The sequence below is a fragment of the Zonotrichia albicollis genome, chromosome 4, assembly GCF_047830755.1.
Source record: "Zonotrichia albicollis isolate bZonAlb1 chromosome 4, bZonAlb1.hap1, whole genome shotgun sequence".
NCBI classification, from domain to species: domain Eukaryota; kingdom Metazoa; phylum Chordata; class Aves; order Passeriformes; family Passerellidae; genus Zonotrichia; species Zonotrichia albicollis.
The window spans coordinates 46,251,611-46,278,082 of record NC_133822.1 but is presented as its reverse complement, the minus strand read 5'-3'; the positions used below and the strand labels follow the sequence as shown (position 1 = coordinate 46,278,082).

The window sequence follows — 26,472 nt, the reverse complement described above, 5'->3', positions numbered from 1 at the left end:
GAAGAAGATAACTAAAAAGTCAGATTTTATGCTAAACACAACTGTGAAAAATTTAATGAGATACAACATATTTCTTGACTATGTATTGCTGGGCTTTTTAATCTATTTATTTAATATTTGCTCTCCAAAAGTGACATATTAGTAAAGGTTGATACTGCACTTTCATATTTCTTAGGGTGAATCTGTTTTAGCAATGTTAATGGCAAATGCAAAGCATCTTCTTACATGTCTTGTGACTCTTGAAAGCATCTTTTTCCCTTTTGTGTGCATAAGGATAAGTTTAAATTTTCATTTGTGGAGTCTGACTAATTTGAATCCTCCTGTTTGTTGTTGCTTCCTGAATTCCTCGGGTTTAGTTGGTTTGAAATTGTGATCTGATATTTGCACACTGTCTCTGCTATATGTTGTATTACATAAAATAAACAGATTTCTCACTGGTTCCTCACTGATTTTGTCACCATTCCAGGCTTCCAGGACCCTCAAGGGTGCCAGCTGCAGGCAGCAGTACCAAAGTCCAGGGAGCTTCCAATTTAAATCGGAGAAGTCAGAGCTTTAACAGCATTGACAAAAACAAGCCTCCACAATATGCAAATGGAAATGAAAAAGGTAAGGGATTAAAGTTATGAAGTTTACTCTCCGTAACACACAAGAAGATAAAAAAGAACCTTCCACAAGGGTCAAAGAAGAGAATGTAGTATTTAGACTTGGTAAGGAATACCTAGGGGAATTGGGGCCTGAATTAGGACTTGTGCTTCTGTTGGGATTTAAGTTCAGATACAAAAACTTTCCAGGTGTTACAATTGATGAAAATATCACAGGTTGACTTTTACTAAGTAAAAGTTAATCTATATTGGATGCCTGTAATTTTATTCCATATCAAAGTCTTCTCTTACCCGAAGGAGTACTGCCATCATTTACAGGGGACTTGGCATCTTAGCCTCTAATGGAGAAGAATCAGAACATTATATTTGCATCAGAATATTACATGTATCTATTCTTTCAGAACCTGACCTAGTGTGTGTATAATACTGACTAAAGGATTGCAAGTGAAATGAAATTTTGCAGGGATTTGGAGCAGCCATTGCGACAATGAGCTGAGTACCCTGAGTCTTTCTGTTTCTCTCACCATTTTCCTGGAAAATGTGCCTCTTCAGGCTTTATCTCAAAAAGAACAGTGCAGAAATGCAGCTTTCTGAGTTGTGTAACTAATCCATCCCCTTCCTCCCCTTGTTTTTCCCTTTGTGTAATGAACAGCATTTTATTCATATCTCTGGGTTAGAACCGAGTTGAATATGATACAATATACATAGTACCCGTTTGCATCCTTGGGGTCTGTGGGAGGAACAAGTATGCAATGAATGTTCTTCATCCAAGAAACAGGCAGCTATCCAGATTTTTTTTACAAAACTCTGATGACCATGCTTTGCCCCTAGCTGTATCTGAAGATATAAAACCATCCTTTCAATAGTTATTCCTTTATTTTTACTATCAGGATAGAATGTTTCACGTAGTTCTGTAGTGGGTTTAATTTTATCAAGGAGTTGTTTGTGTCAAGACATCCAGTCTAAAACTAGAAAAAGATCAGTGTGAAAACTGAGCACACACTGTATAATTCACAAATACGATAGTGAAGTTATGAAGCAGGAGATGTGGCTACTTGAGTGAAGGTATGTACAGCAGTTTAGGTTTTTGAATTGCTTCATAATGTTGACATGTTTGCTACTGAAATATGTGAGAATTAAAAGATTCGAGGTGAGACATGAATGTACATAATAATATTCTTAACTCATTACTTGGAAACTGTAACTGAAACTTTTGACTGCTAAGACTTGCATTGCATTGTACATGTACGTGACTTTTTGCATGATGTATTTCTTTACTTCCCCATTTTTTACAGCAGAGAATAAGAACCTCAATGAGGTTTTTACTGAAGTCACCACTTGCAAGAGGATAAGGAGTGGCTTTTTTTGTAAAGTCAATCAATTAATTTTATAGAAAATAGAAAAAGTAATGCTGCCTATCTACAGACTACTGTATTTGATGTGTTTCCATGTGTTTTTTTTTTCTTCTATCAAAACAGCAGAATAGATGAATAAAAATTAATTTTACATGATAACCAAAGATAAATACAAGTTTGTTTTAGGGTATAAAGCATAAGTTCATTAGAGAAAATGACTGCTGTGAATGCAAGGGTAGCAAACTGAAATTGTTTCATAATATCCTGAAAGAACAGAAGAACTTGTATTTGGGTATGCTGTGCTCTACTTTTACTAAATAGAAAAACAACCATATCATGCTATGTTTTAAGCTTAGTTACTATAGTGACTAATTTTTGAATATTACGATGAGATTTCCAGGTACTTTTTTGATATTTTTAAAGGTATTTTAGGATGTTCTGTAACTTGAGATTTTTGAAGAATTTGTTTAGAAACAGACTTCAACCTTGATAATAGTAACAATATAAGATAATATAAAACCCATCTTTTTAAAGAATAGTGCTACCATACAATAAGAAACTGCTTGTTTCCCTACAGTGCGTCAAAAATAGACCTTATATTTAATTTTTACTTCTGATTCAGATGCTTGGAGCAAGATCACTTTACCAGCTTTTTTTGAATACATGCACAGTCCATATACCCTAATTTCTAAAACAGGTGACTTGTGCTAATTAAATAGCTGTTAGATATTGGGACCATCAAACCTGTTCAAGGACAGACCACTGTTGTTCTGTTCCCCACTGTACACCTTCCTCTATGTGAAATAAAGAGACCTCAGAAAATACATACAGCATAAGATTTTTTTTTTAATCCAGTTATAGGTAGTACTTGTAATCCATTCCTGCATAACACGGTCCCTCATTCACAGTGGGGAATGGATGTGCAGTCACAGAGTTAAAGGAGACCTGAAGGTGTTCCAAAAGAAGTGATATAATGCTAAATACTCTTATTTAGTATTCCATTATTTAGTCTCTCATGGATATGATCTCCTTTGAACGCTGCTTTGGGAGTAGTTCACTCAGTAAGAAACCTGGCTCCCCTGAGCAAATGCAGGTTTGCTCTTTATGAAGCAGAGCAGCATTCACCAACAGACCCGACCCGTTGTGTGGCACAGGTAACTGTGTGTAGATCTGGTCAGGTCTGAAACATAGAATGTACCAGGACATTAAACAAGCCATTAGCTGAAACTTGTTTGTAGAGCTTTAAGAGCTTTAGTGCAATGCCTTTTTTTTTTTTTTTTTTTTGCTTTTTTTTGTTGCGGGACTCTGCAGCTTACAGATCAATTTCAAAGAATATGCATGCTTTTCAGACATGTCAGATTTATCTGCTTCTGATTTAATAAAATAAAGATAAAAATGAGGAAAATTAAACTCTTTTGATTAAATAATTACTCAGATTGCTAATAAGATAAAAAACAGTACATTTTGAGTACAGCAAAGAAATAATGTTCTAATTCACACATTTTTAAAACAAATATTTATCCCTTAGATCTTAGAAACAGTGTATTGGAACACTGATGAAGGTCTCTATGTCACGGAGTTGTATATCCAGCTTCTCAGTACAATTTAGTGATATAAGATAGTGTTTCTGTTTTCTCCAAACTCAGTTTTAACAGTATGTGGTTGTTTTGCTCATATGAACTCTGAGAAACTCTGTCCTGGACCTCTGTGGTGTGATGATGCTGATGCTAATTGTTCATCTCTGGCCAGTATGTACAACTATAGCTAGTTTGTGTATGTTTCTTCTGGTGCCCCTATTTTTCCAGTTATTCCTGGTGGTGTTCTCCTCATGTGCTGATAAGGGGTAGCTACTTTCTCATGGACAGCTACAAAGGGAGAGTTGAACAAGCTGAATTCTTTTAATCTCACTAGATAGACCTCCCATTCCTTCATTTTTATAGCAACGCTTTGCAACTCACATTTTCTACTAACCTTTTTTATTTTGACGGGCTAAAAGTGGATAATTTGGACACCTGCCTGCAACAGAATATTTAGATTATCGTGAGTAATTTTGCTGCAGTCGAGGAGCTGTTGTTAAGAGGTTGTCTTCTCCAGCAGCATAGAACACAGTTAAGGTCACAGATGAGAAGACAAAGGAGATTGGTTATGTACTGGGCCCAAGTGCAACTCTTCATATGTCCTTTATTTTTTCAACAGCCTATGAAAAGTGGATTTGAAAATGTCTATTCAGTCATCATGGTCTTGCTGTGTTATGATAGAGGTTTCTCTTTTTGCATTAAATATCTGAGGGTGTTGTGTTTCTGCTGTGGTTTTACAGTGGAGGTTGAGCTCTGAAGCGCTGAGTTCTCAAGCAGAATGCAAAACTGTTTTCACTGGAATCTGACTATGCATCTCAGAAATAAGGGGTTAAGCCCAAAACCGAAGACAGACTTCTTGTAAAATTTAGTATATAGAAATAACAAGTCCTTTTCAAAGGCTAGTTTCACTCTGTCTCAAAATCACCACAAGGTGGGGACAGGTTTCATGTAATGAGCAGCTAAAGCCAAGCCCAACTGAACACACAGAAAGCAGTTAATTGTGTGCAGCTTCAAGTAATGCATTTCTGCTGGAGGTGGGGGTGGAATAGATCTTTTAATTCCACTTCTTTAAACATACAGACAGGTTGTCAATATTTCTTGAGGGCATGCAGTTCACATTCCTTGCAGAAATATTAAGGTTGCCCTTTAATTTGAAGATTATTGACATGCTAAAATTCTCTGAAATTTTTTGTTGCTGTTTATGATTTGTGACATAGAGATCAAATAAATACCAGTCCAGGAACCTGTGTTTTTTTATTATATATGTAGCAGAACAAGCTGCTGTCAAAACAGTAAATACTCTTCTTTTTGCATTTTTCCTTCAATGAGTTCAATATTATACAGCTGGAAATATGGCAAGGCAGGCATTCTTTTTAATGAACACTTTTTTTTTTTTTTGGTAGTAAAACTAATAGGCTGAAGCCATAAATATGTAACATAACTAATACAACAGAACATAGTGGCATCACACTTTTCACAGATTGTTACATGTATTCTGCATTAGCTTTGCATATTCTTATGGTGAATTGTTCTTCTGCAAAACTATTGGTAGAGCTTAAGACTCCAATCCTCCTGTGTATTTAGGGCTAGCTTAGTGCAAGGCAAGATGTAGGCAAGTGCACACCCACTTTTGAGCTATCAGCCCTGTGGCTGACTCCTGGTATAAATTAAATTTTAAAAAAAGAAAGCCTGAAGGCTGCAGTAATTTCCAACAGCCGTGGTTGGCCCCAGGCTCTCTTACAGCATCTGAGGCTCACTAGATGAGAGCAGGGGCCCAGCCATAATTCCTGCCATGGTCTCAAGGGATCAGCTACAGCAGCTGCCCACCAAAAGTGCTCCATGGTGCAAGCTGGAGCCTGGGAAACTGGCTGTAAGTAAGCCTATCACGAAAAATACTCTGAAGCAAGCTTTACCTGTAAAAGTTTCCTTGTTTAGAACAGGACTTGGCAAAGCTGCATGAAATCTTTTGTGAAGGTGGAATGAGCTCATCTACAGAATCACAGAATGTGCCAGGTTGGAAGGGACCACAGTGGGTCATCTGGTCCAACCCCCCTGCTCAAGCAGGGTCATCTCACAACACATTGAACATGCGTTCATCCACATGTTTTTAATATCTCAAGTGATGGAGACTTCATAATCTCTCTGTGCAATCTGTTGCAGTTCTCAGTCACTCACACAGTAAAGGAGTTCTTCCCCATATTCGGGTGGAACTTCATGTGCATCAGGGTCTTCCTGTTGTTTCTTACCCGATTGTGGGCACCACTGGGAAAAGCCTGACTTCACAACCTCCTCTAGATACTTGTATACATTGGTGAGTTCCCCTCTCAATCATCTTTTCTGGAGGCTGAATTGGCCCAACTCTCCCAGCCTAAACTTGAAGGAGAGGTGTTGCAGTCCCTTCATCATCTTTGTCACCCATGTAGCACTGTGGCATTTGCATACCAAGCTGAGATGCACACAAAAAACCATCTGGGCAGATGGAATTATATAGCATCTATTAAGGTGGAGGTGGTTTGCTCAGTGGAACTAGTTACTAATAGAGTTAAGCAAGTGAAAATTTTATTTGTTATCATATTACTTTATTCAGACTATTTTTAAATCTTTTTCAACTAGAATTTCTTAATGCTATTCAGAGCAGTAAATTTTGCTATGTTTTCATTCTCTTTGTTAGAGGAAAAACAGCTTAACTTTCAGTATTCTCAAAATTCTGCCTTTCCTGAATATATTAGTAGACTTCAGACTTCCAGATGGGTAGTTGAATCTTTACTTGAGGTTTAGGGCTGAGACTGCACAAATGAAAGCGATTCATAACTTCATACTCTGTGCTGAAGTTCTAATACTGTCCTCAGCATTCTCATCTATGATATTATTCAGACAGAGGGGGCCCCAATGTATAAAATACTATGTGTATATGCAAAGCATCAAGCACTCTTTTTGTCATTGCTATCAAAACTATATTTGAATTGTATGTTTCCTGGGTTTTTTGGAGTACAGAATTCAATATACTATAGACCAGCTTACATCTAATTCCCCAGCAGTCCCAATACTGAATGGCACAGCAAGATGCATCCACTAAAAGAATATATGTCAGCTGCTGAAAGAGCTGTGTACCACATGATTTGATTGCTATTACCGCTTCATTTCTCTGGTATTTCAGGGTGATGGTGTTTATATACTCAGAAATGTCTTGGGAATCTGAACTTGGGAATACTGGAGAGCTTAACCCTTTCATGCATTGCTCTGTTTCAGTTAATAAGGCTAGATGACAAAAATCACAGCTATTAATTGGCATAGTTTGATTATTGCAGAAGGGGCCTTGTTCTCATTCATTCCAAAGATCCACTGAAGTTCATGGATGATGCAAATGTAGTGGATGTGCCAGAGCCAAACCAACTATCATTGCTGTACCCATGCAGATGATGTATCACTGTAACTTGCAAGTACTCACACTAGTGAAATTGTTGATAAAATTTTTTCCTACCTTTGAAAGTGTACTGGGATAAGTTCCTGAAGTGAGCTGCTAAACATTGTTAACGGTACCTAAAACTAAAAAATGTATTGCCACCAGCCTTTTTTGCTTTTATGACTATTGATTTTATGCATTTAATTTCAGTAGTACTAAGTCCTTCTCCTGCTGCCCAAAACCTTAGCTTTCTAGCACATATTTTCCTTTCACTAAACATCAGACCCCTCTTTGTCCAGTTCTGGTTTTCTGACATAATTGTAGCATTCTTTTTTTTTTTTTTTTCTTCAGTGTTTTGTTATGAACAAGTGATTAGAAAAATAAAATATTAAAAGATTAAAAAATAAAATCTTAAGTTGGAAGGCTTGATTGGCATATAGAAATTGTTGTAATGAAGGTGTTTCTGAAGCTTTCTTGGACTTGTAGAAGTATCAAACACCATGATAATGGAGGTAAGAAAGGCATATTCTGTTGGCATCCTTCATGTTTCATGCACATATAAATTATGGTTATTTTAGATCGCATATAAATGTGTTTTAAATGCCAGGGAATATGACATCACCCTCAAGCATGAGATGGGAGAGTAACTATACCACTGTGGCTTTTTTCTGTTTTTTAAGCAGATTCACCAAAAGGCCCTCACCCCTCTTCAGGCATGAATGGAAATGTGCAGCATCCCACCAGCACTGGGCAGCAGCAGGTCTCTGCCATACCCTCTCCAAGTGCCAGCAAGCCTTGGCGCAGCAAATCCATGAATGTCAAACACAGCGCGACCTCTACTATGCTGTCTGTGAAGCAGCCCAGTCCCACAACCTCCCCTACTCCTACTCCTACTTCAGACAGGCTCAAGCCACCCCCTTCTGAAGGTGTGAAGCCCCCTTCATCTGGACAAAAATCTATGCTGGAAAAATTCAAGCTGGTTAATGCTAGGACTGCTCTGAGACCTCCTTTGTCACTGAGCTCAGGCCCTGGTGACAGTGGGAGAGAGGATGACAACTTTTCAGAGTGTGGTGACATGGATGTCTTAAGTGGTGGGGTGAACAGCGGCGGCTCCACAAGTAGCAGTCCCAAAGTATCACCCAAGTTAACCCCTCCAAAAGCTGGCAGCAAAAATCTCAGCAATAAAAAGTCTTTGCTACAGCCAAAGGACAAAGAGGAAAAGAACAGGGACAAAAACAAAGTTTGCACTGAGAAAGCAGTCAAGGAAGAGAAGGATCAGGTCATTGAATCATCTACAAAGAAGAGCTCAAAAATTGCAAGCTTAATCCCAAAGGGAAGCAAGACTACAGCAGCCAAGAAAGAAAGTTTAATATCATCTTCTAGTGGGATCCCAAAACCTGGATCAAAGGTGCCAACAGCAAAGCAGAGCACTTCCTCCGCATGCACAGGGAGTAAGGAGGTTGAAAAACTGAGGACTACAAAAGGAAACCAGTCCCAGTCAACACCAAAATCTCAGCTTAGTGAGAAGGCTTCTCCTTCCTCTGGTCTTGCTTCTTCTGAAGGGAAAGAACCAAGTGCTGCTCTCACTCCAGGATCCTCTGTTGGCGCCTCGATGGCTGCAGGCAGTGGCCAAGGCACAGGAAATGGTGTAGTCCAGCTTCCTCAGCAACAGCAATACAGCCACCCCAACACTGCCACGGTAGCTCCTTTCATTTATAGGTAAGATCATGGAGAAGATTGGGGTTTGTGCTTCCAATTAGGAAAGAGAGCTAAAATGGATAAAGTAATGGTGGATCATGCTGTTTTCCCCCAGTTTCTGTCGCAGCATCATGTTAATGTTTTTCTAATATTATTCTTTTTAATTAATCTTACTCTATGAACAATTTCTTACAAGAACTCTGAGTCTTTACCTTGTACAAAAGCAGTCCACTGCAAATATTTACTATGTTTTGATTAGAAATACAGATCATGTGGTACATTCTCTGTGCATTTGAAAGGTCACGGCTGAGTCAGGTTTCTAGTGTGAATATTCTTGTTTGCATACTAAGAACCTCATCATCTGTTTGCTGATATTTGATAATATTTGCTTAGAACTCACCATTCTTTTACAAGATTATAAAATAAATTCCTGATGTTTTCAGAATGTGTAACAGTACTGGTGGATATTTGAAGAAACAACATATACAAAACTTCTACAAGTATTCAAAAATATTTCAACAGTTTGTGTAGACAGAAAAAAATGCTGTTTGCAGTTCTTTTCCTGTTTAGTTTTCTCCATTAAATAGGTGTAGATGAATTCCGTGCAGACAGTTAATTTTTACAGGCAATAGTGACTCTTCAGAGGGCCAAGGCTCTGAAAAAGAAGAACGAACAGTTGAATGTATCAACATTTCTCTGAATTTATTTTGCTGTATGATAGAGCAGTGGAAGAGAAGCTGGGAGATTCACTGTACAACTCAGAAGATAGAAAAAGTGTAGACAGATTGACAAGCTGATTTGAATGTTTTCAGTTGTCAGCTGTTGGAGGGTTTTAGCTACAGTTGTGGGTAAATTTAACATCTGATAAAATGACAAATACATTATTAAGCAAAATATACTGCCTGTTTTTGTTAGTGACTAGTACTCTGGATGATCTTGGCTAAAGATTAAAGAGGTGATGAAGTAGTCTCTGAGGAAGTATATATATCATTACACGCAACTAAACATAGCTTCAAAACCAATCTGGATGACTGATGAATTCAGAAAATCATATGGGGGGAAGAAAAGGCTCAGTATGGGTTATATTTATTCTAATATGCAGTGGAGCCTCTGGAGTTTCAATTTTATGTATCATTGGATACACTTAACATGCATGTGGCAATCTGAAATAACCTCAGTGATACAGAGGATTTCTAGTGTGGTTCATGGGACAGCCTACATATGTGTTAGGGTGTATGTACAAGGAGAGAGAAAAAGGAGCTATGCTTTGCCTTCAGATGTGTGTGCTGCTTAATGGCTATTTTGCTGCATATTGATGCCATTTCGTTGCATGATGAAGATGTCTTAGTTTTGTTTTAAGCTTTGCCTTGAAGCAGGGTGTATTTTGAATATTAAAGGGTGATAAAAGCATGCATCTTTCAGTAATACTTCTTATTAATAATTGTCTCTTTGCTTCAAACAAAGAGCAAAGGAGTATTTGAAGTTGAATCTCACTTGAAAATAAAATTCTCAGAGCCAGTTTCTGATCTCAAAATGCCTTAAACTCAGAGCAGAAGATGGACTTTGATTAAGTTGCTTCAATAGGAATCTCTCTAACTGAGTGCAGAATCTCACTAAAAAATACACAGTAACTAAATTTCTTTAAAATATTGAGGAGTTCATAATACTGGACAATGATTTAATAGAAAAATATAAATATAACCAAGGATAAATTACCCAAATTTTCAAAGTCCGCATATTTATTTCTGTGGATATGTGGTAAGTGGAAATGAGCAAGGGCTGGAGCACTATACTTATGTTCTTTGTTCTGCAACATAATTGTTTTCAAAGCAGACACCACCATTAATACACAGAATTTTCAGGTGTGCTTTCTAATAGCCTTATATAAGTTAGTAAACAGTGATTACCATTTAGACTTAACAGGGTTTTTTAGCCTGCTACAAGGAATATCTAGGCTCTCTGAGTTTGAACTTCAGTCTTTGTACAAAATTTCAATACAATTTAGTAAAAATACAGAGTTATCCAGAGTTCTGCAGAATCTTGTAATATATTTGCATCATTTATTTAGACCACTAGCACAAGAATAAGTAAGCTAGTCCTTTCTTGATTTGTTGCTGATACCTGAAAATACCATGTATTTTGAAATATTTTTTGTTAACCAAGAGGATGTTACTGTAGATTACTGTGAGGAAAATTAGGTATTCCAAGGAGTTTTTTTGAGAATGCCATGTATTTTCCTCAAGTAAGTACCGGAAACCTATAACAGTTTCCATAACTATTAGTATTACTAAATAGTCATGTTTTCAAGAAGTCTATATTTTTATTAATGGACTGTTTTAGTGGGAGGTTCTCAAGTGGGATATTGCACTGTTCAGCTTTGCAGTCTTGGTGCTTTGCCCTGTGTTATTTTTATTCCTCCCAAACACCTGACAACAAAATTCATATGGGATTAAAATTTCTCTTCAAAGATTAACAGCAACAGTCAGAGTTGTGTTTGAGATTATCTAAACAGGTATCACTTAAATTCTTCCATTCTGCCAGAAAGTGATGCTTTATTTTCAAAAGTAGTTGTGAATATCCTATTTACAGTCCCCTGTGTGTCCCCTCTGAAGTTGACTGCAGTGTCCCACTGATGTAAGACTGAAGAAGATGTAATTTATTTGCCAGAAAGCTTGATAAGACAGATACAGTAGGAAGGTTTAAGAGACTGTATAATTGTTTGAAGTGCACCAGCTGCGACTTAAAATTGCTCATTCTTTTATTTAGACAGAATTGTAGGAGACTGGAAATTGTACCAAGTTCCCAAGACCCTTAAACTTGTATTGAAATTGGCATTAGAATTTAGCTGTCTTCCTAGTAGTGCCTAAATTTCAAGCACAGAAGAGTAAACAGAAGTTTAGCACTTACTAGGCTACAGTGCAAATGGGAGGAAAAAGGTACATTAATGACCTTTCCTAAAAAAGAAATCCTGCTGAATTTCAGTAGAAGAACATTGAGTTATAACTGGATGCATGTACTGCACATCAGCTTTATTTTATTAACTCCTCCAGTAACCACTGTAGGGGATTAGTAAGTCACTTTCCCATGGCTGAGATACAGAATCTAAAGCTCTCAAATCCCAGGGCCTGTGTTGCTCAGGAATTGCTTACTGCCCAAAATGCTGAAAGTAGAGAAATTGCTGCAGAGAATTAGCTGACCACTCATCATCCCGAGCTACACTTCTATGTTGTGCATTGCTTAAATTTCCATTTTTCAGCTAAGTTTTTGTTTGATGACAGCAGCATCTGGAAGATGTTTCAGCAGTGTCTGAATTGCAGTCTTGCAGAGATATTCTTTCAGTGCTGGACTACAAATACCAGTTGGGCACTTCTTTTGTCCCTGCAAAGTAAAAAACTGGCAACTTCAGCTACCTAGTATATTGGTGTAGAGAAGATATTGCCAGACTCTTCTCTGAAATGCAGGGTGAAAGGATAAGAGGTAAAAGATGCAAGTTGCAACAGTGGAGGTGCTGATTGAAAGTTAAAAAATATGGGTTTAGTTTGAGGCGATGAAACACTTGATGCAGGCTGTGGAGCAAAGTTATGGAATCTCTGTCCTTGGGCATGTTCAGGATTCAACAAATCAAGGCTCTGAGCAACTTATTGTGACCAGACCATCTTTAAGAAAGTCATTGGACCGGACAGCACCTAGAATATCTTTCTGATCTCAATTACTTTATGATACTGTAAGGACAAAAGTATTCAACAGATAGGGCAGAAAAAAGATGTATCACTGTAATAAATAAACATGTTACTGGTTACTAAAACTTTCTTCCCAACTCCTTTACTACATGGTGATCAACGCAATTGTTTTACTAGGCCATAGTCTCAAAGGTGAGCAGGAGGTTCAGAGCAGTGACACATGGAAAGGAGGATAGATCTGGTTGCATCTCTGGAAGTACAGTGACATTCAGTTCCAGATGCCTATTCAGGATGTTCTTGTACAGGCTTAGGGAAAAAATTGTACTACTCTTCAAGGATCCTGCAACTATAACATGCGTAGGTTTTCTTGAAGCCATATTGGTATCCTGTTTTAATGACCAGAAGCTACTTCTGTGTCACTGATTGTGGAGTTGAAACCAAGTTTACAGAAAAAAAACATTCTGTCAGTTAATTGTGTTTGTTAATAACAGATTATACTGCTAAACATACTTTCTTCAATAAAGTGAGGACTCAGAGTCATACTGCAGTGCTTTATTGATTGCAGTCATAGGTAGTGCTAAAGATTGCCACTCACCAGTTTTAGTTGTAACAAATACATGGTCTTTAGACACATCCTCCCATTTTTCCATTATGGATTTTCAAGTAATTGTGCAAGAAAAGTTTCCATTGTAGAGGTGTTAGTTGAGGAGATGGGAAGAAGCATAATAAATGAAGAAATCATTATAAACACATATTTGATTAATTCAGTCTGTTTGACTTTAAAAAGATGTTTTCCTTCTCTTTGATTGCTCTTTTTAAATATGTGAGAGAATAATCCCATTGCCTTCCTTCTCTTTTGTGAGGCTCAGCCAAATCAACTCTTTCTGGTTTTGTGTTTGTTTTTGTTTTTTTTTTTTTTTTTTTTTTGGGGGGGGGGGGGGTTTGTTTTTTGGTTTTTTTTTCCAGAAGGGTTTATTCTTCCCCATGAGCATCCTGGTAGCCCTTCCTTGCATCTGTTCCCAATTTAACTCACAGTTCTCGAACATGGGTGATTGAACTGCTCATATTGCAGATGTGGTCCTGCCAGTCTGTTACACTGACAGTGATACACATTCAAGACAGCTGCATCTCAGGGAGCTGTTGGAAAAATGCCATCATTTTTATCTGATATCTTTTGGAATGTCAACTAAAAAGCAAACAAATCTTTGATGTTATCTATGTTTATCTAAGGTTGGCTATTTTTTTGAGACAGGAAATGACTGACTGTGTTAGAGACCATTTTTTAAGTAGTGTTTCAAACTCTGTTCTTAATTACGCAGTACACAATGGGCAGAATATTTAATCAGAATGAATAAGCTTGTACAGGTCTGACTGAAAGAAGGATTTGTCCCATTAAGTGAGTTTGATACTCTTACAAATAGGTAGCATGTAACTCAGTGGGTTGGAGATAAATATATTCTTTGATTGCCATGATTGAAATAGAATCAGATTGTCCTGTTTTCATGAAGGTTGCCTAAATTAACCTCTACTGTAGATGCACAGCACTGGAAGAAATATCACTGGACTGGCTTTGACCAAACTGAAATTCTTTTCCCTTGTCTGATATCAAGAGAGATGTAAGAATTTAATTCTCTCTAAGGCAGTGGGCTGTGAGTAGGTAGAGGATAGAGGATAATTCATTTAGGCCAGCGTGCAAGGCTAATGAGAAGATCACTTAATTTGCTGCTTACTTGCTTTGAGCTTAATCCCCAGTCCTGCAGCAATCACTTGAGTTGTTTATAGGATTAATACATCCCACTGAAAGACATTAAAGCCAGAAGCATAGAAGACAAACCTCACAATTTAATTTCCCATTTTTTATAAAAATTAGAAGAGGCATTTATATTCTTGGTCCAATGTATCACAACCCACAATGGACCCACAGCAATGCAACTTGAAGTTTTAGGTACCTAGTGTGTACCTGGGTACTTCTTGTTCCCCAAGAGCCCAAAATCCTACGTCAACAAATAACCTGTTGTCTCAAGCAAGCAGAACCTAGGCTGCTGCAAAATCCATAGTCCTCCATGAAATTTCTGTTGTTTCCTCAGACAATTAAAATTTTAATGATTCAAAGCCCTTTGGGAATGCAAGCAGGACTGTGGAGTTTCAGAATGTGTTCCCTGCAGAGGGATAGAGTGAGCTCTTTTTTTACTTAAGAGACTCTTCTCTCAAGCATCAAATGTAAAACTACATTCAAGGTTGGCAGGACATAGCTAACCTTGCAACATGTGTTGAGCTTGTGTTTCCAGTAGTGTATGAGAGACAAGAACCAAAAGTAGTTTTTTATAGAGCAGTTCTCTGTTTCCAACATCTCAAAAGTACAGAAATTGGTAAGAAAACATTGCATCTGATCAGGCATAATTTATATTTCTGTTTCTGAGCTGGATGATTCTAATCAGTAGATTCTACCATGTCAGTACTTGTGCTGCTCTTTGTGCAGATATCTGTTTCCTCATCTATTGTTATGAATTACTGAAAAAGTTCATTCAGCAAAAATAAAGAAGACATTAACTGGGCATTTATTTCATAAAATAAGTTGTAATGAAATTATTTTGAGAGATAAGTCACTTTTTATGTGTTTTATTTATAAAATACAGATACATCACACAGTTAAATGTTTCTCTTTTAAGTTTAGTTGGTAATAGGAAACACTTTATGGTAAATTTTGAAAATTGAACTATAAATGTCACACTTTAAAATTAAGATATAAATATTTCACTAGTCTTTTAATAAATCAGAAGAGTGACTGCCATTCATGTCAGAAAAGCTGGAAGAGCTTAAGCTCTAAGTGAAGATCTTTTAAAATTTTATTTCAAAAACAGGCTATTATATTTTTTGATGTGTTCTTTTACTGTATGCTCATGGTGGTACATGTTGTTGTGTGATGACATCATAGTTCAGCAGTTCCAGGGTAAAGTAGATTCTACAGCTGTTCTATAAGAGACAATAATTGTGTGAGATATTTTTTATTATAATCAGTATGCTCATGTATTTCTTGCTATTTACTTTCATATAACAGAAAGTAACTGTATTCGGTGAGGGGTTAACATTATAATTTATCATTGATATTCACAGAAATATACCCTCAAAGCACATATGAGCTATTTAGTAGAGAGTTAATTGAAAAACTTTTATTATCCCATTCCCCAGGGTCTTATAAGTTGCATTATCAAAAGAAGCTGCACATAGATTTAAATATCTGGGCCAAATTTCCATCCAGCCTTGCATAAGCTTTTTCCCACATGGCCTTTCTCATTTAATATTTCATCAATTACAAGTTTTTATTTCCTTTATGTATGTGCAGGGATGTCACTTAACCAATGTAAATGAATTCTGATTAGATCTGGTTGACAAATCCTTCAGAAAAAAGTGAGAAGAAAAAGGCTTCAAATCTCACAGAATTAACTACAACTTTTTTCTGCAGAGAGAGAGAGAGAGAGAGAGAGAGAGAGCCTAGTTGCTTGTATATTTGTGTAGCTGGACTTTTAAACTAGCATAAGAATGTGACAAAAAATATATTTTCACCCTATAGTGATATGATTCTAGATGGAGCTGCAAGTAGCACTTTCTTCCATGAACACATGAATGACAGATAATAATAATCAATCTTCTTGCTTCATTTCAGAACTCTCTCAGAAAATGACAGTACCTCTTTACCACCTGCTGACTCCTGTACCAGTCCTACTAAAATGGATTTGTCGTTTAGTAAGACTGCCAAACAGTGCCTAGAGGAGATATCTGGTGAGTAACAATGAGTCAGGAGAAGACTGTGAACTTCTTTATTTACATCTGTTTCATACTGGGAGCTTTGTGATTGGTTCAAATAATACTTCTGACCTTCAATCATGAGGGGTATTAAATACACAGAAAATTTAGGTCATGCATATTTTAGTGCTTCAAATCCACTGTTATCTATTTAAACTTGTTCCTTATGTTCAAATACCCTCTTTATCATTTTGCAAAAACTGCACTTTGACAATCTAGGGTTTCCAGTAATTGTTACTTCATTTAATCATACTGAATGTTCCAAGAGGAGCAGTGGAAAGTCGATTTCAGAAAGTTTAACACTCTCATTTAATAACATCAAATTAAATCATAACATCAGAACTGAGACATAAATTACATAATATACACATTCCTTTCATTAATGAATCTTTATTCAGAAAACAAGCAAGTCCTTACTATTGTACCTGACGTATAAGCTGCTGCTAGAGCTAAGCTGCTAAAGGTTGTGTTACAAGGAATTCCTTGTAAACATGGATTAAGGTCCTTACTAGGTTACAAAGCTGAAGGATTTTAGTCATATTGGAATAATTCCTTTGAAGTCAACAGAACCATGCTGAGTTACATCAGCACTGGATCTGGCCATGACTCTGCCTATCCATGCAAAAAGCAAAGTGTGCCACATCTCACTTTCTCATCAGGACTGAGCTGCACTCCGGGGTTGTGTACAAGTTGTTCCAAGGGGACTCTGCAAGAGCTGTTACTTGGAGGTTTAAGGGTTTATTTTTGCTGTTGCTTTGTTTTGTTTTTCATTAGCATCCTTAATCTTATAATTTTACAAAAATTAAGGGTGATATCCTATCTCACTGGTTTAACTACAGTTTTGCCCTTTTACCACAAATTGTCAACATTTAAATGGATTTGTCATGAGTCTTGGTTCTTCTCACACAGGATATAACTCATTTAAAGCACTAATTTGATACATCATTCTAAAATTATCTCTCCACCAAAAGGGTAATCAGATGCCCAAGATTTATGGGGACTGTCTTGGCATTTAGCTGAGTCCTACTGAAATAGGTTTTGTCCTGATTTGTCTCAGTCCCTTTGGAAGTCTTCTGACATTCTTTATTTGCAGCCAGGTTCTGTGATAAATATATCACCTCTTTGGAGGTGATATAGCATACTTGCTAAAATATAAAATTGTTTTTAATTATTCAGAAATTGGACTCGTTAGTCTAATATATATAAAGAGTTTAATTGAAACACTTACCACAAATCAAGAGATGCTTCAAGGAATTATCCAGAGAGAAGCTAGAAAAACCCCAAACAATTCAATACCTGCTGAAATGATCAAACAGAATATCATGTCTGATGACCTTTTTACTGTTGTGAACAAAAACTAAACAGCATCAAAAAGAAAAATATGACATAAAGAAAACTAGACACCAGAGATGTTCCTAGTCTGATTATTTAGACTCTGGCATTAGCCATTGATTGGCATAAAGCATAACCACTGGGAAAATGTGGTCAGTGATTTGCTGTGCACATAGGGAAGCAGAGGTGTGTCACCTGTATTTCACTGTTAGCAGCAAAAGGAATAAATGGATCAAGTACTATATTTGCTGAGTAATTCATTTCCTGCATGGATGAACTATCACCAAGTCATTGGTGATTATGTTGTTAGATCTGCATGGATAAAAGCTCATGTGATAGTTGCTCAGAGGAGTATTCCATGATGGATTACCTATGAGAAAGGACAGTTCAATTCTTTTACTTAAGAGCATCTTCATTCTGATATGATCAAGGAATTACACTAGTGTTGTAGCAAAGAGATAGGAAGGTTAATTTCTGTGGTCTGGTCAGTTATTTTCAGGGTATTAAGCAATGAATCCACTTTCTTTCATTTTGATATTACCTTTTTCCTGAAATTTTCAGCTGTTGCTGTGGGTGGACATCATCTTTATATTATCTTGATATTCTTCTGAAACTCAGTAGCCACCACACTAGCACAATATGTTTGTAAATTGTAAGGATCAGTAAGGATAATGCTGAAGAGTGAACATGTGTGAAAATCACTAAACAGCTTGGAGGAGTGTTTTCATGAAGTGTTGTCCCACCTGTATTGTTTCTGCTTCATTGATCATTATTATTTTTAAAGTGCCAAATATTTAGAACTAAGGCTGACATCCTCAGGACTAGAGGACTATTTTAGCCAATATTGTTGTATAAACTGTTTCTCTATTTTCTGAATATTTAGACATTCTTGTTTGTTATTGCTTCTTGGCTGAAGATTACTGCTCCATAACCAGACAAGTTGTTCATATCAGAGCTCCTAACTCACTTTGGACCAATATCAGCCAACTGAACCTAAACTGATGCTTTAAGCCTGTCTAGTTCAAGACTTCTCCACAATAAAGACAAAAGTTGAATGTAAAAAAAAAAATCTTAAAATTATTTAGGAGTGGTTGGCCAGGCACCATTCTCCTGGTGTAATTCAGGAATCAAGCCCAAGATAATTTCCTTGCTGTAGTGGTGAAAATTCATGGCTCTGCTTTCTGCGTCCAGCAAGGCAGTTCACATCCCTTTGCTCCTGTCTAAACAGTGATGATGGGAAAGTAGAAAGTAAAGCAAGAATCTGTAGAGGGAGTTTTCAGCTCTCTTCTCCTCTGTCTTCCTCCTCCAAGGGAGCTGGTTACCTTTAAAGCTTCTCCTGTCTTCCAACTCAGATGTGGTGAAAGGTAAAGTCAGAGCTCAAGCCACGTGCTTCCTGCCCACTGCTTTGCAATTGATTTCTTGGTTTTACCTGCACAACCATGAGAAGAGAATAGTGCTGGAAGGCAAGGGAGGTCAGGAGGCTGGTGTAAGCACAGACTCACAAGTGTGGCTTGTGGTTGTCCTGATAAACTGGACATCCTCTTTATTTTTATATTATCACCAGTAATCTATTGCTCTTGGTGAATATATACATGGCTTATGCCTAAAGCCAGTATACATGTCATATGCCTAAAAGCAGTTCTGCATCTTGGTAGAGGTATTGTAAATCTGTTCCCATGTCTCTGGTGGGAATTTCTTCTAGATGTGATCTGAAGTGCTTCAGACTTTTTCCTACTTTTTTCCCCCTTTGAATATTCCACAGCTCAGTCAGAACAGGCTCAAGTGTTTCCACAGTGCACATGGCAATCAGCACGAGAGTACACCTAGAGCAGCTTTTAGTCTTCCTGCACACCTTGAATCCCCTCTGTGTGCACAGCTCCAGTGATACATGTACTCCCACTGAGTGAGCCCTGTTTGTAGGCGTGAAACCTGAGGAGTAGGTCTTGTGTGTTCTGTGTGTGGTAGGCTTGTTGCTCATGTGGCACACAGGTGTGCAGACCTCTGTCTAGGAAATCCCAGACAGAATCTGAGTCCCCTAAATAAGGAACAATTCTGCATTCAAGTGCAATATGAACACAATTTCTTGCATGTACTTCATATAGTGTTTGCCTCAACAAGACTACTCAGTATCTATCCACACAGTTTCTACAAAACCAGAATATATCTTTATAAACAGGATTATAATATGATAATGGCAATAATGGCTCATAAAGTAACTCAGGTTGATTGTTGTTATTCACGATATGGCTGGGAACAAGTTGTTCAGACTTTCTTACCAACTATTTCTTCTTGAAGTAGCTGTGACATTTATCACCTTCTGCAGCAGGTTTATTGGAGAAGGATGTCAGCAAGTTAATTAGTTAATAATCCATTGTAAACTGTACATGTCAGTAAACTAAGTATTATTTCATTAAATCAGTGATAACATTTGGCTTTCACAAGTGCTGGCATGTTCTCAGAGCTTAATGCAAAGTGTTTGATTAAGTAATTATTCATGAATTTATAAATATTGACTAATTATTTAAAATCTGATGAATGAAGCAGAAATGAAACAGTACTTTTAAAATCTCAATGGCAGGATTAGCATAAAAACATTCAAATTTAAATATTTTATGTTTATTGTGCTTAATTTTTTGTTCTCTGAAATAAACAATTAATACATGCAGGAATAGTTTATTTTTTTTCAAGTAAGCTTAGCTGAAGAGATTCATAATCTTATGCATTTCCATATCTATTACATAATTCATTTGTAGGGTTCTAAACCATCCACTGAGACTTCAAAGAAAACCTTATCTGACAGCAAAATTGCCCAAAGATTATTAGTTCTTAAAATAATTTTTATAATCCCTTTTAGTAAAGAGACTGTAAAAATAAAGTAGTATGTTATACTGATTGTGATAGAGGAAGTTCCCTAACATGTTCTTGATGTAAACATATTTCTGCTTGGTGGGTGGAGAGCACACTGAATTGCAAGGTAGTTGGGAAATAATACTGTCATGACATTTGTTCTTCTCTACTCTCCTATACTTTCTTCTTACCATAGAAAGATGTATTTTTCGGTTACTATATCTCAACATTTTAAAATGGAGAGCTGAGCTTTAGAAAGTTTTTTTTGAAGAAATAAACCTAAGAATTTTTCACATTGCAATTTTATGTTTTGGTAAATGACACCCTGCAGAGGGATGTGGTTAAGTACAAGGACAAATTCAGTGTTGTTTCTACTGAGTACTTGGTCTGAGATAAATAAGTGTTCACTGTGTCTGGGGATGATCACCCTGGCCTGGTCAGCCACATGAGGCAATGGGATTAATGGGAGAAAAGTTCATATGACTTTCTAATTAAGAGATGTGGTAAAATGTCTGTACACAGGAAGGCTGAATGAAGGTTGTGTGATTAGCCTCAGTACCTCTGTAGAACAGCACTGCACTCACTGTGTTTTCAGTGTATTTCAAAGTGAGGCAGACGAATGCTGCAGCTGCCAGCTACCCTCACATGGCTCTCACACAGTCCAGTGTCATTCCCTTTTCAGTATGATGCTCTGTGACCTGTGTGCTCTGAAGCTGGGCTGCAATGACCAGCTCAACTGGGAGAAGTGACAGGTCAGCAGAGACCCTGAGGCTCACTGGGTGGCCCAGGACACAGCTGTGTCACTGCCAGAGCGACCTGTCCAGCCTGGGGAGAGTGGCACCTATTGGCAGCACCCTATGGGAGGTTTGGGGTAGCTCATTGGGTGAACATTTTTCATCCCCTGCCAAAATTTTTCTGCTCCCAGCTAGAAAGAGCACTGGCTGTACCTGTCCAGTTCTGGTGGCTTGTATCTGGTCTCATGTTGGAGCTGAGCAGCCCTGCTTCCATAGCAGAGCAGTGCATGGCACGAGGGCTGTGCCCTGCCCACAAGGGTTCCTGAGGCCAGTGCAGCCCTGCAGTGCAGACTGCTGCATGTGACCATGCTCACTGGGAGCCTGCATGGAGGCAGAGCAGGTCCACCTCGGCCTACAGCTTTCCATGGAGACAAGTCACTGCCTGCAGGTGTTGGGGCATGAGAGGGCAGATGGAGAAGTTGTTAATGGATTTGAAATATCAGGGAGAGATTGAGACTTGCTCTTTATGCTGGGAAAAAAAAGCCCGTTCTCTTGATTCCAAGACAATCACCAAGAGAAATTTGGCATCATAGAGCCAAATGACAGAATTACAGTCTGATTTGGTTTGGAAGGGACCCAGAAGGATCATCAGGTCCAGCTCTTCAGTGAATGGTCCACACAGGGATTGGATCCTCAACCTTGCCATTATTAGCACTATGCCCTGACCAACTGAGCTAAAAATCATTATCTTTCCTGTTAATTCAAAATATAGCAATGGAGAATACTGTACCAATTTAAGTATAATTTAGGATATAAAACAAATTAATGCAAAAAAGAATTAGACTGCCCTGCCCTTCTTTTTTTGAAATTCTCTATTGTCAATACCTCCCTATGAGGACTTTCTAGCAACCACAGCTTTTTCAGGCGAGTTGGACAGGCTGGGACAGCCCCATGGCACTGTCAGTGCACACCAACACAGGAGTGTGCAGGCAGTGCTCTGGTATTCTGTGACAGCACCAGCACCACAGCAGCTCTGAGACACCACTGGCATCCACACCACACCTGCTCTGCTGCAGGCAGGCACCAGCACGTTCGCAAAACCCTTCCAAGAGCCCATATGTCACTGCAGCTTGCAGACCCTGGAGTAAACACAGCAGTCTTATCTTTTCCTTCCATGCTGAAAAAGTGATAGCTGTTTAATATTTGGGACAGTTTTGTACTCAGGCAGACAGACCATTCATCTTGTCTGCCCTTTGACTGTGTGTTCTAGGTGGGGATGGGAGTGGTACCTCCTCTTGATGTCTTCCTCAGAAATCCAGTGCTTTAATATGGAAAACCACCATTACTTTAGACTTCTGATTTTTTTTTCTGAGTTATTCCATGTTTCTGAGAGTTATTCCATGTTTCTGAGAGTTATCTAGGAAGAAATGTACCTTTCCTTTGAAATTTCTGAGAATTTTCCCCTGTGTATCTTCAATAACTGTAAACTGAACCAATGAAAGGCAAGAAATACACAGTGAGGCTTCTGCTAACATCTGTTTATTCGTACAGGAAATCTGTGAACAGCTTGTAATTCTTAGGGTGGCATTTTTAAAGGTTATTTTTCTGTCAAGGTTTCTCAGGTAGAGACTTGAGCATATTTTCACACTGACAAAAGCAGTTTATTTTTATACAGCAGTTTTATTATTTGTAGATTTCTATATAATGTTTCGTGAAATTAATTTCCCCTGGATAAAAAAGTTTTTTATCTAAAAAAATTATAATTAAATTCAGGTATTTCTTTGTTCATCTGTCCATTTCTGGGACTAATATCTTTTTATTTGTGAGAAAAGACATACCTTTTAGCATAAGTCTTCTTTCTCTCTGGACAGTGAATTTAAAAATAGCATTCAAAATTGCTGAACTTAGTTCTGACACAATATTTATTTGCTTTATTAAAAAATCATCCCTCGATTAATAGGTTTTCTTCATAATAGTGTGGAACAATGATTTTTTACAGATTTTATAATTCTGTACTAGCCTCTGAATCTCAAGAGAGGTGCAAACAGAGTATCTTTCTAAGGAGAAAGAAATTAAATATTTCCTTTTATGAACCATTTTACCAGACAAATACTGTTGTGTTCCATGTCTTATGATATTAAATTATATTTTTTATTTAGAGCAGAAATTGCAAGACTGAAGGTCCTTTTGCAAGTCTGCTTTTAGCTTCCTGCATAGGGAATAACAGTGATATGGAAGAAATAGTTTTTCATCCTTACCTTTCTGGGAGAAAAATAGGATTTGACCATGAGCTAGATCTGTTACAGTAGCATCCCATTCAGGTGAAGCTGTGTCTTGAAACCTGTGGCACTGTAAACTGGGCAGAGGCTTCTGTGTCTCCGGTTTAATTCACCAGGATGTTTGCTGCCATGGCAGCCAGCAGCATTCACTGCAGTAGCAGAGAAGAGTCATATATCTGGGAATGCAGGTTGAATACTAAAATGTAAGGAGGCTTGTGCTTCAGTGGTTAATTTTGGCTCTTTATTGAGCTCTGACGTGGAGGCTGTACTTGCAGCTCTGTGTCAGCCCATCTGAAGTGAAGAGCTGTGCACTAAGATCAGTCATGAGCTGGTGAGAGGGAGGGAAAAGCCCGAGACAGTACTTGTGCCTACTTTGGATTTCAGAAGGCAGCAGCTGTAGAAAGAGATGCAGGCCCACCGCTCCGATGAGACTGGTGATTGGATGGAGAGGGGAAAACACAGCTGGCTTTTGGGATTACTTCTGTGCTGGAGCAGAGTGTTTGATCAACTCTCTTCTGCTTGAGAGAAATCGAAGTGAAAATGACTGTAAGTACTGCAGATTAATGTGACGGACAAGAAGTGGCTGAGCAGAGACAGCAGCGTAATTTTAAAGAAGATGACGGTGCCTGTCTAGTCCTTTGCAGTGTGCAGAGTGCATGTGGGAGCTGTGCTTTCACTGTGAGTGCAAGCGTGTGCTACCTGGGGTGTGCCGCGTGCGGCGATGCAGGGAGCACCACCCGCAGCTCCTGGGGGAATTCAGCTGCTGTCCATCTCAGAAATATGAAATCTAACTGAGGTGCAGCCCAGCCAGAAAGATGCAGCGATCTGCTGAACTGTCAGTGTTTAAAGGCACGGAGGTTAGAAGAGGGTGTGCTCGTCTTCAGAAGCAGAAGTCTCTAACCAATCTCACACTCATCAGTGAAGGGGAGAAGAGGCGACACTCATACAGGGAGAACTGGTTTGGAAACGCCTCCAAGTCCAGCCAGAGTTACCAACAGCGGCATGCCGAAGCTGGGTGCAGAGGCTCCCTGTCCAAGGCATTCTCACAGTCTGTGCACTCTCTCTGTCACTCTGGATTCACCACAACCCAGGCATTTCAGGGGATACCCCCTGCTGGAAGCAGGACATCCCAGAGGTCAGGAGACCGGTGTACAGGTGAAGGCTTTCAGACTGACAATGAGGAGAGCAAAAAATCCGATGATGAAAATGCGTCCTGCACATCCCATTTCCCCAGCAGGACCTGGGCAGAGGAGGAGGAGGAAGGGTGCTTGCGTGAAGGGACTGCACATCTGGATGAAGATGTCATAATAACAATGCTGGGTGACCTAGAACAGGTCCTTTATACTGATATTTTAGGTAAGTTAACTTTGGCTTGTCATCAGGAAGGGCAGGAGGAGACCCAAGTGTTAGCACATATCTGCACGGAGCAGATTTTTGATCTTGATAGTGATTTCCCAAGACAGAACTGGGTTTATTTGGAGTAGTATGCAAAAATAGGGTCTAGCCATTTCTTCTTTGTTTCCTTTCTGTGACATCTTAAGACTGTGTGAAATGAAGACAAATGTCTAAATTGCTTGTGATGGGTGCAGGGGCAGCAGCAGCCTGTGAATAACTGAACATAGCTTAGCTTTTTGAAAAATAAGGTGAAATATTTAAGTGCTATTAGTTTATTGTTAAATAAATCTATTTTAATGATATTTTGTCTCATTAATTTGAAATTGATATCTTGAATCCAAGTTTTGGGTGGGACGAAGCACATCTCAGCCTTCCTACAAACTGACCCTCCAGTGTTTCTTGCCCCTTCTCTAGCCCCCCTGCAGATAACTGCACCCCTACATGTGGAATTGTGAGTGCCAGGGTTTCAGTGTAGTTCAAATAGCCACTTTTGTTATATCTGTGCACACCAGTGAGTATTTGAAGTCCACAGCCATAGGTGCTTCAAAGGCTGCTGTGTTACTTTTCATCTCTCAGCCCTTTAAGAGAGTGCTCAAAGTGTTCATTTCCAAAGCTTTGTTCTTCAGTCTTCAGTTAAATGGTTGAAGTAGCTGCTTGCTTTTCAACGGTTATATGCCATGTGTCTAGCCTGGAGCTTCTTGCTGGTAGATATGTTAGCCCTGATTGTGTTTAAACATTAAGGACAAAATTTTTACTGTGTATATAGTGTAAAAAGCTGTTACCTCAAAACAAGAAAGAAATAAGAATTATCTTTGTGTGCATACCTTTTATTATTAGACTCTACCAGTAGGTTAAAAGGGCTTCTGCTAGAGATCAAAAGCTTGCTAGCACAGAAGACTGAGCTCTAATGTGCCTCTGCTCCTATTCAGCTGTTTGCCACTGACAAATCCCTGCTCTATTGTAAGCCTCAGTTTCCCTGCTTGTAGGGTAAAACTAGTACTTTCCTTTCTGAATTAATATCTCATAGTGGACAATTCTCTGGGGAAACGTTTCTTATTTGTAAATCCTTTCATGCAAAACAGAAAATTGATGGAATTGTTACACTCCCATTTGCTTTGGGCTGTGATTACATGTGCAGAAGAACAGAAATTATTACGAACACTATTATTGAATGTGAAATTATGAGTGAGCTTCAGAAATGTGAATGTAAAAGACTGACCTGGGTATCTAGTGGTTTCTGTAAAATGTCTATTTTGATTTCCTGTGAATGTATCACACAGTGTAAGAAATCAATGTATTTTCCAGAAATTTACTGAGGGAATAATGATTCACTGTTTATAGGCAAAAAAATTGGGGACAGTCTTTTGGAATATTCATGTTTATAAATGATGAAGCTGCAAATGATTGGATAAAATGGCCTTTCTTGTGAGAGGAACAGAATTTTGACAGAAAGTTTCAGGTTTCTGTTTTAGTCTTATCCCAGTTTCCCCATGTGTGATACAGAATGATTTTTTCTCAGTGTATAAACCAGAATCCCTTGAGATAACAAGACTGGGAGCTTTTCTGATATGTTAGGTCCTGCAAATATGGCCAGACTCTGTGATGACTGTGCCATATTATAAGGAACAAGGTACCCAGAGGAGTCTGGGATGCCTTTGAACCCAGTCCTGATGCAATAAGCACCAGTGTCTCCACTAGCAGCCACAGTGTAGCTAGTTTTCTGAAAAATTAACATCTACATCATCCCTATGGTCCTCTTTACAGAA

The 26,472-nt window shown here is 38.3% G+C and overlaps 1 protein-coding gene and 1 long non-coding RNA gene across 11 annotated transcripts in view; one reads left to right on the top strand and one right to left on the bottom strand.

The window, feature by feature from the left end:
* Positions 1-26,472, top strand: part of NAV3 (neuron navigator 3) — a 508,016-nt gene that overhangs the window by 370,875 nt on the left and 110,669 nt on the right. For 8 of the 10 annotated variants that reach the window (XM_074539691.1, XM_074539692.1, XM_074539693.1 and 5 more), the window contains 3 exons: positions 467-606; positions 7,618-8,656; positions 15,980-16,095. In XM_074539691.1, coding sequence (XP_074395792.1) covers positions 467-606; positions 7,618-8,656; positions 15,980-16,095 — 1,295 coding nt within the window. Of the gene's footprint in view, positions 1-466; positions 607-7,617; positions 8,657-15,979; positions 16,096-23,964; positions 24,668-26,472 lie in introns of those variants that run through there. The other 2 variants (XM_026797454.2, XM_074539694.1) reach the window with 2 other exon arrangements.
* Positions 7,264-24,071, bottom strand: LOC113460132 (uncharacterized). Its single transcript, XR_003381878.2, has 3 exons — positions 23,291-24,071; positions 17,348-17,418; positions 7,264-9,290 (listed from the first exon to the last, which is right to left on the bottom strand). It is a non-coding gene; the product is annotated as an uncharacterized LOC113460132 (long non-coding RNA).